Source organism: Danio aesculapii, chromosome 2, assembly GCF_903798145.1.
Source record: "Danio aesculapii chromosome 2, fDanAes4.1, whole genome shotgun sequence".
Taxonomy (NCBI): domain Eukaryota; kingdom Metazoa; phylum Chordata; class Actinopteri; order Cypriniformes; family Danionidae; genus Danio; species Danio aesculapii.
Genome location: NC_079436.1, coordinates 27,646,444 through 27,661,978, shown reverse-complemented (window position 1 = coordinate 27,661,978; position 15,535 = coordinate 27,646,444). Strand labels below are relative to the sequence as shown.

The 15,535-nt window shown below is 39.2% G+C and overlaps 1 protein-coding gene across 1 annotated transcript in view; it reads left to right on the top strand.

Moving 5' to 3' along the window:
- xkr4 (XK related 4) overlaps window positions 1–15,535 on the top strand; it is a 105,205-nt gene that overhangs the window by 87,985 nt on the left and 1,685 nt on the right. Inside the window, exon 3 of the mRNA XM_056476505.1 lies at window positions 14,052–15,535. This exon is cut by the window's right edge and continues 1,685 nt beyond it. Within this exon, the coding sequence (XP_056332480.1) occupies window positions 14,052–15,004 (953 nt within the window). The 3' untranslated portion in view covers window positions 15,005–15,535. The remainder of the gene's footprint in view (window positions 1–14,051) is intronic.

The following is a 15,535-nucleotide window of genomic DNA, read 5'->3' as shown; positions in this document are numbered from 1 at the left end:
GGATTACTATAGGTGCCTTGCTCAAGGGACTTACTTCAGCTGGGATATTGAAGGTGGTGAGAACGCTAGTTACTTCTCTTTGGGTGTATGGCCATACACGGTAAATGCGCTATATAAATACACACATTACATTACATTACGGGATGGCACGGTGGCTCAGTGGTTAGCACTGTCACCTTAAAGAAAAAGGTCGCTGGTTTGAGTCCCGGCTGGATCAGTTGGCAGTTCTGTGTGGAGTTTGCATGTTCTCTCCGTGTCCGGGTGCTCTGGTCCCCAAAAATCAAAAAAAAAATAAAAAAATAAAAAATCAAAGGGGGGCTAATAATTCTTCAACTGTATGCTTACTAGACAGTACGTGTCAAAGATGTTATGTTCTATTTTGGCATCTGCACCAAATTTAATTTCCAATAGTGATTCTATATACATAGTATGAATATTAATTGCAGGTGTCTGCATTAATATTTCATATAACTAAATATAAACACAAATATATAATAATAATCAATAAAAATATTTAAATAACTGATCAAAATGTTGAAATACGGATGAAACGATATTCCATCTCCATTCAGCATGACTGAAATATTTAAAAACAATTTGAACACACTTACACCGACATACTTCTTAGAATATATACTCTAAATTGTATTATATTTTCATGAGAAAAAAATACTTAAATATGAAAGATAGTTGCAAAGTATGAAGACTCAAAATAAAAGATTTTAAAGATTTAAAAATTAAGGCTCTATTTCAGGGCTTTCCAGTCCTCCAATATCTTTCTTGAAGAAAGATGTCTTTTAAAAAAGAGATAATTTTCCTGTATGCACAGACAAAGGAACAACTTAGAAGGTTTGGAACCACAGGAGGGTAAGCAAATGTTGAAAAATGATGGCAGAATTTCCATCTTTTTTAGTCAGCTCCTCCTTTAATGTGCACAGATTTGAAGGGCCTGTAGAAGCAGATAAAGCAGATACTGCAGTGATGCTGTGGTTTGCATAACCCTGCTGCTTCCACACACCCTACAAACACACAACACACACTGTCTGCCCTCCTCCCCTCTCCAAATTACTGCAGCCCTCATGAGCAGGAGCAGCGAGGAGCATTACGTCACCGCTGCTCCTCTGGATGCGCTGCACGTGCGCAGGATTCCAGAGAAGGAGGAAAGGAGGGAGACCGTCATGGAGAGAGCATCGGAGTCAAGCCGCAGGCAAAGAGCCCACAGAAGAAGAATTATAGCCTGGCCTCTGTCAGTTAATTAGCCCACTTTGCAGAGTAGTCATTACACCCCCTCAGCTCTCTCTCTCTCTACTGCTACTAATGGGCCAGATTTAATCTAAGTGGGTTAAACACGTAAATAAGCTATTGGAGAAAAAAAACGCAGTGTAAACAAACATTAGATGATTATAGATTGATGGATGAATAAGATTGATGATATAGATGGATGGAGCTAGTCACTGCAGTGTCTTTTCAAGTTGAAAAAGGATATTTTGTTCTGATAATAATGCTCACGTCAAGCAGCTTTTTGACAACTCACCAATAACAAGCGAGTAGCAAGACCTAGCATTCCTATAATGAGAAGAATAAGAAAAACTGGAGAAGGTGCTGGTTGATAGACTTCAGCCTAATTTATACTTCAGCATAGAGAGATCGCTGTACCCCGCCGCGCATCTCCTGCATGTAGCTGACGCCATAGTGAGCCTATACTTCTGCCTTTTGTCTGTGTTGCTCTGCAATAATACTTCTAAAACACTAGTAGGCAGTGGGGTTTCTTTCCTGGTGTTTAGAGTTTATGCCGGAAATGCATCAGATGCTACTTTTCCACTATCAGGCTGAACAGTTGTTTGTTTACCCTTTACATTCCATGCCGATCCAGTCCAATCAGCATTGCAAATTTTCCACTGTGGTGCTAATAACGAAACTCTTGAAATGCAATGCAAATGCGTCATTCATTTCCTTGGTAATGTAAACGGCAACATGTATGATGATCGTATATATCAGTTTCTGTGGGATTATTTTCTGATATTTAATTAGTTGAATAACAAACAGGCAAACAAACAAACAAACTAATAAATAAATAAATAAATAATTGGCATGCTTCCACTTGTCAGTTTTAGAGACACTGGCATCCAGGCAACGAAGGTGATATCATGTGAACATGTTCTACTAGTCCAGCAATTTTCAACATGGTTGTCTAACCATGCCTAGAATTCAGGGCAGAGAATGGTTTATAACCATGCTGTACTGTTCCAGGCTCACATGGAAGATGTCCTCGCTGCAGCCTGTAGCATGATGACGTACTGGATCAGGTCCAATAAGTAGTGGAGGTGCAGGGGCGAGTGATTATCGCTAGATACAAGAATTATTTAACCCTCTCGTGCACGCATTATGATAGATCTATATTAGAATGGCTTAACTTGAAGTGCTGTAAAAAAAATTGAGAAAGTTTTTTTAAGGTACTTTATGATATGTTGCCATAAGGCAACAACATCCAATAGTGGCATTTAGCAACTACTCACAATAAACGCCAGTCTGTCAGAAATCACACCACAAAAAAACACTGCATGTCATGTGACTTAACCAAAGCACATCATTGGTTAACTAAGGGTTTCTTTCTCAAAAAAAAAAAACGTTAGTCCTAAAGAAACATTGGCAGGGAAATGAACCGAAACATCATGTTGCCATATGCCAACACCATGCAGTAGAGGGTTAAATTAATTATTAAATTACCCATTACATTGTGTATTATTACTGTCTACACCAACCCCAACCCTAAACCCAGCCCTCACAGTTATTAACGTCTACCCCAACCCAACCCTAAACCCAACCCTCACAGTAGCATGGGTGTTACCACAGTGGGTGTTACAATATCAACTACATAATGGACCTGATCCAGTATGACATCGTGCTACAGACCCTGGCCTGAGACGCACAGGCTGTAGCCCTGCCCTTATCCAACAGCTTACAGCTCGGGCTCAAATGCAGGGCTCTTGGTCCTGTTTGTGTTACTCTACAGCAGGTGTTCCCAAACTTTTTAGCCCACAACCCCCAAAATAACAATCCCAGTTACTCACAACCCCCACTATTTATGGTTATAAACATACAAATGTTGCACACAGCGGCTCACACACACCAAATGTCTTATGTAAACATGAGCATATTGACAACACAAATATGCACATTTATTCATATGTTTAATTTAATATTATCCTCACCTAATGAGACTGGTGGGCACAGTGTTTTCAGCACAAGTCTTTTCTTGGTTTAATTTTGGAGACTGCCACTTTGAGATAATCGTCATGGCCCGTATTTATTTTTAAATTAAATTCAAGAGCTGATGATTGATTATAAAGCGTGTTTGGCATGTTCTCTTGGGAGAGAGCCCTGAGCTCATAAGATCCTCGAGTTCAGGCTCCCTCCCGTTGCAGGGCGAGAGGGGAGTTTGAGCTCAGGTATATCTCGAAACTTCCCTGATGTTGTAGCTAATGACCAAATAAGGATTGCTATGAAGGGATAACTACTTACTAGTAGCACGTCTATGGTGCCTATTTGTATTAGTCAATTAACTAAAGTTGCATGTTTTTGGACAGTGGAAGGAAATCGGGGGTACCTGGGGGAAACCCACGCGAGCACGAGGAGAACATGTAAACTCCGCACAGAAACATTGAATAGCTTGGTAAGGATTTGAGCCAGTGACGTTCTTGCTGTAAGGCAACAGTGCTAACCACTGGGCCACCGTGCCACCCATCTAGGAAAGGAGGAGGGTGGAAGGGGGGAATTTTTCAAAACGAAGATGGCTGTGGTATGGAACTTAGGTTATTTATGGAGACTTAGAAATCATCTGATTGGTGAATTATGAATTAGCTAATGCAGGACCAGCTGTGGTCAATCGTAAGCAGGTGATCCTCTAGAAATTAGTTTATAAATGAACTTCACTTAAATGTTTTAAAAGGTTTAGGTGACTAACATGAACACCCCAGGGGTCGCAATCCAATAGAAAAAAATAACAATCAAAAGGCTGATGACTTTTTATTTGCATGTTGTATTTTTATTGTAACTATTTTTATTTTCTGTAGGTTGTGGAAAAAAAAGTGGTAATTGTAGTGGGCTTTTATGTTCCTCGGTGTTGGGTTTTTATGTGGGTGTTTTGTTTCCACTGGAAATGTGTGCAATGCTAACTTACAGTACGAGCAGCTCAAACTCACTCATTCAAGTTAGAATGAGGTGAGAACCGGTAGACGTCCAACAACTGTAATCATAAAGTAAACACAAAAGAAAAGTACCCATCTTGGGCTCCTCCATTGGACTCAACACTTGTTAAACGCTTGCACCACTGAGCTTACTCTGCTACTGTGGCTCTTGGCCCTACCCACATTTGTAACTGCTATCAAGCCGACTACTTATAGCTTTTGTGCTATCCAACACTGTGACATGTAGCAAAGTGTTTGTGTGGAGTGCACTTGATGCAAATGTATAAACTGGCCTGTATGCAATGGCATGAAAGGAGCATGTCCTCTAACGTGTTCTTGTGCAACCAAAAATGACATGCTCAGTGCCTTTCCATGCTACTGTCATTTTAAAAAACGTTGCACTTCAATTGACAACAATCTAAAGAAAAAAAATGCTCAGCTCCTGAAAAACTGCTTTGGTGGACATTCACACTTATTTTACTAGAACCTTCATTCATACTAGAACAACATTCTCTGCACACTAACTTTAAAAAACACACAAGCCAACTTTCTCTATTTCTGCACCCCACAGCACAAGGTAACTGTTGTTATAACAACAAAAGATGCCCCTGGCCGCTATTTGAAACCAAAACAGTCTGCTTTTTTATAATAAAAAGTGCAATGTTTTCTTATCAAATAAGACAGAAAGCCTAAACAAATTTTAAATCTCAAAAAAGAACAGTTCACATTCTGAAACACACTTTGGGTGTTTAGCATAACAGCATGAGAACTACATTGACTTCTCTATCAAGACTTGATTGCACTTAACTCTTTATTTTTAGCATCAAGCACTTGTCAAGATTATATTTCATTCTTGTATGTTGCTTTATAAATGTAATGCCAACATCAGTTTAATCAATTATGCACTGCGTGGATATGCGTGTAAAAAAGAAGGGGTAGAAGCTGAATGCTACACACAATGGCTGCATCCAGAATTACACACGAGGAGGTACAGAATTTTCACATATTTTGAACAAGTAATTTCTTTGCAGGCACTGAAGAAACATGTTTTTAAGTATGATTCTGTGCAGTATGAATGAAATTTGGACATGCTACATTTGTCATGTTGTCATCATCACATGACTGACCAGCATCAGCTGCATTGCTTCACTGCTGTTCATAAATCCAATTAAAAAGCTGTCATTCTTAACCCTTTAACTGCCCCACCAAGAAAAAAAATTAGATTGCATTTCTTAACTCCTAACGTCGCTAGTTAACACTCAATGCGTTTCTTTGAACACATCCCATAATTTCTAAAATATCAACCTCTACCAAATGGTTGATATGTCAGTTTATGGTAAAAGTACTGGAATATATGAACTATGAAAAATCTGAAAATATGAAGTGTAAGATCAGTTTATTTAAAATCATAGTCCCCCCAAAAATTCGGAATACTAAATCATCTTTATTTTTTGAAGTATGACATAAAATATTTCATATTCTCATTTAACATGTTTTCTTGTTTTTTTTTTCACAATAAAACCATAATCAAGTGTAGTAGTGCAACAGGATTATGTTTGTTTATTGTAAACCAACAGTGCTGTGTGTGTAAACCATTAATAAAAAACAGTCATTCTTTAAATAGCTTTAGCAGTCATTATTTAAAAGAGTCAAAATAGTCAACCATTTAGTAGAGCAAGCAGTTATAGAGTTAAAGTACTAATAAAATGAGAAATGTTACTATTTTTAGGATGATATAACAACACCTTTCTAGTACTAATAAATGAACTCTTGTATATCAGCCTCAAGAATCACCTGATTCATTTTAAATGTTTATTCTATTGCTAAAAAAAAAAGAAAATTATGAAATGGTACAAAAAATGTGTTGTTCTCTAATTAATCTGTAGGCCAGAGATTTGATCGGAATATATTAATGTCATTTCACTAACTAAATGGTAGCTGAATAACTAGTCTTGTCATGGTATGTTGCTTCAGATTTGGCTGGGAGACTCTATTATTGGAGATCTACTTTGCATTTTAAAATGTCCACTATTTTACTAAAACCATAAATAAAACCAATTTTAGAAATCATTTCTCAATAACCAAGTATGCAGAGAATGGACTTGTGTTCTCCTAGAGACCCTTCTTGTCAAGTTACCTCAGAAAAACAAACTTGTGAAACCACCGGAACACAGAATTCAATTCAATTAATCTTTATTTCTATTGCACTTATATATATATATATATATGGTGACGCAGTAGCAAGTAGGTAGTGCTGTCGCCTCATAGCAAGAAGGTCGCTGGTTCGAGCCTCGGCTGGGTCAGTACTAGATAAGTTGCCGGTTCATTCTACTGTGGCGACCCCAGATTATTAAAGGGACTAAGCTGAAACAAAAATGAATGAACCTATAAAACTGCACATGCGTGATTCAGTGAACCGAACTCAAACAGTACATGGCAGCCTGCTGTGACTGAACTAAACTTGAACAACTGCAGCGTGGGTAAACCGAGGGCTAAAATCAGAGGATTTGGTGTAAAAAACGTTTATTTCAAAACAGAAAATTGCAATTGAATTTAAAAAAAGTGAATCATGCTTCAGTTGGGTTGCAAAACTTAATTGTAAGAAACCTTTCAGATCATGATGATGCTTTAACTGACTGAAATTATGATTGCTGACTACATATTTTTGGTATGTTGAGTCCTAACATGTGGGGATTGTCACAAAAGATCTGGTTTGCGTTAAAGATCTGAACTTCCTATCACTACTGTGTATCTAACCTCAGAAGCAGCCTTGCACACATATTGTATTTGGATGCTATCTTGTGGGCTGCTGCATTTGAATTTGAGGATGGGTAGAAGGTAGTGGTAGATGATAGTGTTCATGTGTTCTCCAAATACATGTTTCAAAAAACGTATCTTTGGTTGAGTTTTTATTACACAATATTTATTCTGATGATTTTGGATCTTGCACCTAACAAATATCCTTATTTACTAGAAAAAAACTGAAACTAGTTAAAACTAAATTAAAACTAACCAATTTCAAAAATAAAAACTAACAAAACTTGTGAATCTACCTCTGAAAACTAATTAAAACTAACTGAATTTGTAAACAAAAAGTCAAAACAAAATAAAAATGAAATGAAAAATCTAAAACTATTATACTGTAACCTTGTGCTCGACCTGAGAAAACTTGAGCCGAGCACAACATAGAAGACATAAAAGGACTAATGTCTGGACCCTACAAGAATTAACAAAGCCGAAGTGGCAGAATCCTGACAATAGTCAGTTGTTTCTAATGATATGCATTTATGAGAAATTATTCACAATCTAAAGTTGTAAAGACCGTTGCCTTTCCTTCACCCTTGTAGTTGTCTTGTTTTCCTCCATCGAGGACGTGACCACTGCTCAACACTTGCTGTGGGAGTCTCACCATCAAGTCCTTTCACTGATAAGGATTCTGCACGTTTATTTGCTCTTTAGACTAATGAAATAGACGGCCAGGGTGCACATTCTCTGTAATGAATGCGCAATCTTATGCTATCAATGAATATCTTCAGCATCGATCGTCTGCTTTGTTGGGTGTAGAAGTCCATAATGCGAGGCTCATTTGAATACAGATGGCAGAGAAATGGCAAATCTGTCTGTCACGCCTTTGACGAACGGCCTCTGTGAAATGAAAATAATACGCACTTTTATTTGGACACAAATTAACACGTCTTTGCACATTCATCATTTCACATGAGGACTCATTCAATTATTTATGGCCTTGGTAACCGCGATGCTGTTATCTTAGGAACGTGAGATTCTGCTATTTTTTATTTTTTTTACTGATGCTTTTGAAAGGAAACGATTGGCACTGAAGCTTCCTGTTATCAGTGTTTGCACTACAAGATTATACAGAAGGACAATAAAAAGGACATTATTCTGAAAGCTGTGCATTGACTTGATATGATTTGGGTATGAATATCAATGTGGGAGGTAAAGACGAGAGAATATTTACACTTGTTTTTTTTATTTGGAATTAATGAGAGAACTAATAAATTCAAAGGCTGTCTTGGTATCTCAGGAACGCTGTAATGCTGTGGGAATGTCAGATTTATTCAGGTTTTTTTTTCTGACAAGGGAAAGAGACGTTTCAGCTTTAATAAGTGAGAGCCATATGCTGCTTGCCTTGAACCAGACATGAAAGACAACACAGTATTTTATGACTGTTAAACATTTTAATACATCAGAGAGACACATTTAATGGGGGAAACATCAAGCTCAAGTGAGCACAAGTTTTTTTCTAAACTTAAGTTGATATGGTTGGTTCTCCTTGCGTTATCCTGTGCGTTTTACCTTTAAGATGAAACGTGTTTTAATGCTGTATTATGAAAATTGAAAGCACTTATGCTTAATTATGCTTAGACAAATATGTCACTGGTCAAAAGTTTAATGTCTCTCATCGATGCTAAATTGATGCTAAAATGCTAAAAACAACATCATTACTCCGACCTTCATTGTCACATTTGACCTTCATTTTTATATGCCGATTTAGAAAAAGTGCCTTTTTTTATTTTATGCCAAATGTTTGACAAAATAATTGTTAGTTCATCCAAAAATTATAATTTTGTAATAACTTTTGTTGTTCTAAACATGTTTGTCTTTGTAAACAAAAGAGTTTTTTCAACCCAGGCTCATTCTGAAAACGTACGGCTATATACATTTATGGAGAGCGCCAAATACATCCCAGGAGCTGAGTTTTTTTTGCGTTTTTTGTTTTCACAAATTCACCACAGGCCGCTGTGTATGCTTTTGAGATCTCAAATTTCTCTCGCGAGTGCCATTCGCTTCTGCTGTTCTCCCGTAAACCCACCAGAGGCTGCTGTCGACTGACTGACTGAATGAATGACTGACTGATCAACTGACCCACCCTCCACCTTCCCTATACCCAACCAATAATGTTTTCAAAAGCACAGATTGACCAGCCCACCCACTTCCCTAAACCGACAGTTTTAAAAAGCAATCCAAAAAAAGACAAGCCTTCGTCTGATTTTTACCACGTTTTTAGATCTTACCACATTCTCACCTGGTTATTTACTTGTTTACTTTTATTTTTTAGCTTCTGTTTTTGCTTTCTGGAACCGTTCTTGCCGGACTCGAACCCCGTCGTCATGGTTAGCTTCTCTTTGCGTCTCAAGTCCGCTGACAAATGCGGCGAGCGTAACTGGACAAACTGGTAACACCGTCAAAGCCATCCACACGGAGGTAAGCGGTCAGCTGGTAAGCGTAAAAAGGAACAGCAACATACCACCTCATAACGCTTGTTTTAAAGACGAAATGCAGCCATACGTACTTCTGGCTACATAATTTGTGATCTCCAGAAACGTATATATAGGGCTAAGTTTTCAGAATGAGCCTGTGTTGCTGTTTTTTGTAACCCAGGGTTATTAAACAATGTTAATACATTACTATTATTGCGCTGTAACCTGCATTGTGGTGCCAGATGTATACAGTGCAAAACAATGCTGTGTTAGAAAGTTCAATCAATAGTCAGTCATGTACCATATATTTACATGCTTTAAACAGTTATGAAAACACTGTCTGTGATTTCAACATTGGAGGGATAAGATATCAAATAGTTACAAAAATCATGTCAGCTGAAGTCAAGAAGAGCCAAATTCTTTCTTACCCTTACAGTCTGTAGAGTACATTAAAAAACTAAAATGTTGGCAGTATTTAACAAGACAATGTGCAATGCTTCATGTAAAAAAAGAAACTTTATGTAAATAGGATGCATACTGCATTCAACCAGTAAAAAAAACACTAACACTGCAAATATGGAAATAAGAATGTCAATCCTGGAGTTAGGAATGTACAGTGTGAAACACCAGAGTATGAATATCTAACAATAAAAGGAATAGTTCACTCAAAAATGAAAATGTACTCACCATTCGCTCATTCTCATGATTTCAAGCCTTTATGAGTTTCTTTTTAAACACAGAAGATATTTTGAAGAAAGGTGAAACCCTGTAACCTTTGAGTTCTGTAATAGGGAAAACAAATACTAAAGAAGCTAATGGTTACAAATTTCCAGCTTTATTCAAAGCACATAAAAAGTGAATAGTGAGTAAATGATGTCAGAATTGTCATTTTTGGGTGAACTGTCCCTTTACTTATTAAATTGTAAGCAATGTGATATGTAAACCAACATAAATCGAGATCCCTTATACCCAGGGTTTAGAATGACCCAAATTTAACTAGTTTATGTGTGAAAAACCTAAATATATTGAACGCCAATGAGGATTTTTTTTTTTTTTTTTCATTTCAGGTAAACCATTCCTTAATTTATGAATTGAGTAACACTTTTTTGGGGGGTCCTGAACTTCTCTAGATGGTGTAACTACAATAATCCTCCATTTCAGTAACTTAATTTTGAACACTTTCCCCTGTGCTGTGATTCTTTCAGTATGAAATAACTGGACAGTGTGTGCAATTTGTAGGTGCTTTTCCACAGCATGGATAGCACAGTTGGATTCAGTACAACTCACTTTAAGGGTTTTTACACTGCCTAGTACTTTTTTTAGTACCTCAGGCTAGGTTTCAAGCAAGCCTTCCCATTACCAAAACGTGATATATACACGCTGATAATCAACAATTGGTCATGAGAGAATCGTCACTACCAGTGCCATTGGGTTTGCAACATGAGACACTAAAACCACAATATTTAATATTAATATTTAATATATAGCCACTGTTGCACTGTTGGTTTGCACGAAAGAAACCATTTTTGTACCACGGCAAGAAAAAGACACTTGCAATGGCAGCATTGTGGTCAGTAGAAGAAGTCCAGATATTCCTCTTGTTGGTAGTTGAGGTTGCTTGTTGGGATGACCTGGAATGGAACAGTTTGGAAAAGGCAGTATAGACAGTGCAAGTATATAATCCCACTTACTTTATATGCTAATAAACTGCAGTGAAAATGCAAACTGAGGTGAGCAAATTGAATGGAGCTATATACTGTACCACATAGTGGAAAAGCAGCTTTTGTATTGAGTTTCCCTCACTCCTACAAGACACTGATCACTCCAGTAGCTCAAACTCAGCCAAATCCACAAGAACAGAGTGTGACTATGTGCTTCACACACCTGTACTCACTGCTGCTTGCTTTACTGCACTCAGCCTGATGCAGATGGCTTATAAAGCCTCCCCCATTAAGCACAATCAAGATTTCGGGACACCATGATGGATAATGTCTCACTCAACGGGCCAGTGAATCATAAATGTGGAAAGGTGCTGTTAAGCAGAATTCCGAAGAAGCTGTTTTCCCTGAAGAGGGAATAAAACACAAGTCTCATCAAAATAAACCACATCTCTTGAGTCACCGTTTATCAGCTTTGATTAGGGCTGGAGCTTGTAATCCATGTTGTGGTGTGACTCACTAGAAAGGGTCTGAAACATATTCATTACAGGAAGGGCACACATGACAAGCACTGCAGCGCGAGCCATTGACGGACACTTCCATGCGTGAGCTACTCTATTAGCCCACTTCCTAATGTATCCTCCAGAGTCATGAATACATAAAGATGTAGTAACGAGATAAATGCATTTGCATGCATTGGTGAGCACATCTTATTCTGCGTTGCAAACCAGTGTCCTTTTTGTATCTGGGAAAGAGGTGCTTCACATGTCAAGCTACATTTATAGCTGGTTAGCAGAAAACGCACTGCAGGCCTCAAGGGGATTAAAAGCACACTATAAGGATGGTTTCCTGTGGGCACTTTAAGTAATGAACTGCTGGAAAACACTTTTCAAATTCACTAGTTTGTGTAATTTGTCTAGTAACATTATTTAGCAGTATGATGCACGGTGCACAAGAGAGCTTTGTAATTGTGGTCTTATTTACGAACAGTCAAGAACATTTGCACCTTAATTTTCACAACATAATTCTAAAGCTACCGTAGCATTTTTTCTCCTAAATACACAAAGCTGAATGAATGAAAAAAGTAAAGACTAGATTAGAAACATTAATGAAATGTGGGGTTTTGAACATTTGGAAAATATTGTAAAACCATTGGTTTCATATGTGTTCATGTGTCTTTCAAGTGTGATTTTAACATAAACCCCCCCCCCCCCCCCTCTAAGGGATATATCAGAACAAACAGCAAAAATCTGTCCAAGGCACTGGAAAGATGTGGAAAAAAATATTGAAAAGCCTTAATTCACATGGCTAATGTTTAAAAAAAAAACACTATGCGTTTTGGCAGAGAGCTGCCTTCATCAGGGCAACAGTGATCAGGTGCATCTGGAGTTCCTTTTAGGATGCTTTAACACCTGTAGATCAATTGTTTTGTTCTGAAACAGGGATTAAAATTGTTACAATGTTGCACTTTGTTCTTGGTGCGGTTTGCGTTCACATGACAAAGTCTCTAAATGGACCAAAATAGCTAAAACAAGTCACGTGCGAGTAAACTCTCCTCACATTGGTCAGAGCTCCATGCTTTATTTTTTACAGTCCTGCTCAGCTATGAGTCCTTGTTTTAATTTATGACGATGAGCAATAAGACATTATAAGCGAAAAGCTGCGATTTGATTTTAAATGGTGACACCCACAGACATAGTCTAGACATAAGACTTTCTGATACAGAGCCTTGGTTAGAATTATGCATTACAGGTGTTACACTATAGAGAGGAATGACAGATAAACTAAGACTGCAGTTCGGTCAATTTTCCTAACGAATAAACAGCTCTCGTTAATAGTTAGCATGCTATCACTGGCGTATTTGACATGAAACACACATTTACCGGTAGAAATGACACTCTACTCATAATTCTCTCTTCCTATAGCCATATATCCATAATATACTGTGATAGAGCTTAGCTCAGATCGTATTGCTTTTTCACTACAATCGATCCGCTCTAGAGTTCACTTTAGTTGAATTACCAATTCACCCTTTGCAAAGCCACGCCCCCACCCCCCCTTCCTCACTGTCTGGCATCCCCCCCAAGCAATTTGTGCAGTCCCCAGGGAAATGGTGAATAATTTCTGTACAAATAACATACCAATTTCAGTTGGCCTGTCTGTTTTGCTTGTAGGAGAAAGTGGGGGCACAGAATATCTGTGTATGATTGGCCGCATTGCCTGTCAATCAAGCGGCTGCGAAGGGTCAATTCTCGTCAATAATTACTGGCTTATTATTCAAATATTGGCTGTTTATTAATACTTATAAAGAACATATTCAACGTGATCTTATTCTATATCCCAAATCCTACTAATACCTAAAGCCAACTACTGTCTTACTAACTATTAAAAAGCAGCATATTACTATTTTATTAAGCTAAAAGTCTTAGTTAATGGTTTATTAATAGTCATCTAATCATTTTCTTTTCGGCTTAGTTCCTTTATTTATCCGGGGTTGCCACAGCAGAATGAACCACCAACTTATCCAGCACATGTTTTTTACGCTGCGGATGCTGTTCCAGCTACAACCCATCTCTGGGAAACATCCATACACACTCATTCACACTCATACACTACGGACAATTTAGCCTTCCCAATTCACCTGTACCACATGTCTTTGGACTGTGGGGGAAATCGGAGCACCCAGAGGAAACCCACGCGAACGTGGGGAGAACATGCAAACTCCAAACAGAAACGCCAACTGACCCAGCCGGGGCTCAAACCAGCGACCTTCTTGCTGTGAGGCGACAGCACAACCTACTGCGCCGTTTATTAATAGTGATAAATAATATAGTGTGACCCAAAAAACACACCAGGCACACATGAAAGTTTGAATTTCTTCACATATGTGTAGTTCTCCTCATGCTTACTTGTCTAGGGTTGATGGACAGGAATACTTAATGTGACGTTCAGCCATAACTCAACTCTTCTCTCCTTTATTGCAGGGATGACAGCGGCTGCTTCTCTGGTGTCCCTGGCCTGGGCTCTAGCCTCCTACCAGAAGGCCTTGCGTGATTCCCGTGATGACAAGAAGCCTGTCAGCTACCTAGCCGTCATCATCCAGTTCTGCTGGCACTTCTTCACTATCGCCGCTCGTGTGGTGACCTTTGCTCTCTTCGCCTCCGTGTTCCAGCTCTACTTCGGCATTTTCATTGTGCTGCACTGGTGCATCATGACCTTCTGGATTGTACACTGCGAGACCGAATTCTGCATCACCAAGTGGGAGGAGATCGTCTTTGACATGGTGGTGGGCATCATCTACATCTTCAGCTGGTTTAATGTAAAGGAAGGACGCACCCGATGCCGTCTCTTCATCTACTACTTCATGATCCTGTTGGAAAACACAGCTTTGAGTGCCCTTTGGTACCTTTATCGATCGCCGCCCAGCACGGATGCCTTCGCCGTGCCTGCCCTGTGCGTCATCTTCTCCAGCTTCTTCACTGGCATCGTCTTCATGCTCATGTATTATGCTTTCTTCCATCCTAACGGGCCACGTTTTGGTCGCTCAGCCAGTTTGGTCCAGCTTGAGGACCCCACTGCTACCTTCACGCTACCCCCTGAAGGTGCCACCAACTCCCTGCGCTCTAACCGCGGAGGAACATTAGCCAGGGACGCTGACCGCGAGGCCAAGTACAGTGAGCGGGACGGCTGCGTGCCCGTCTTTCAGGTGCGTCCCACCGCACCATCCACTCCGTCGTCCCGTGCCCCACGCCTGGAGGAGACAGTCATCAAAATAGACTTGTGCAGGAACCGCTATCCTGCCTGGGAGAGGCACGTGCTAGACAGGAGTATACGTAAAGCCATTTTGGCCATTGACTCGTCTCCAACCCCGCCGCGTCTCCAATATAAAGACGACACGCTGGTTCAAGAGCGCCTGGAGTACGAGACCACATTGTAGCCTGCGCTGTGGAAACACACGAACATAAACATATAACTGTCCACTTGAATAAACAGCAGGACTGTGGCAATAACGTTCCTAGCGTACATAGCATCTAAGCCATGATGTTGATTGTCATGGACAAACGAATATAGGCACAACGTGTTTGTGGACAAATGAAATAATCGATCTTTTTTATGCCGTTCTCTCGTTGCATTTTATTTTTTATTACTTCTGTCTTATCAGGGAATATCTGGGTTTCTACAAGTCATTGCACTGGCTGAAATAGACCATTGTTAACCCCTCAGTCCTCCTCAGTGTTGTACAGACCTCCATTCCCAGAGTCAATCGACCTTGGGCTGATGTCTCCAAACTGCGAGTGGACATCCGGAAAACTTCATAGTTTATCTCTTGCTGTTACTGCAAAACAAAGGCCTTTACCTTTGAAATCAAGCATCCAATGCACACAAATGACATTCAAACCAACCGACTACCCGATGCACTGGACAAACAGTGGTCCAAATAACACATTGATGGTACAAGCATTCGAAA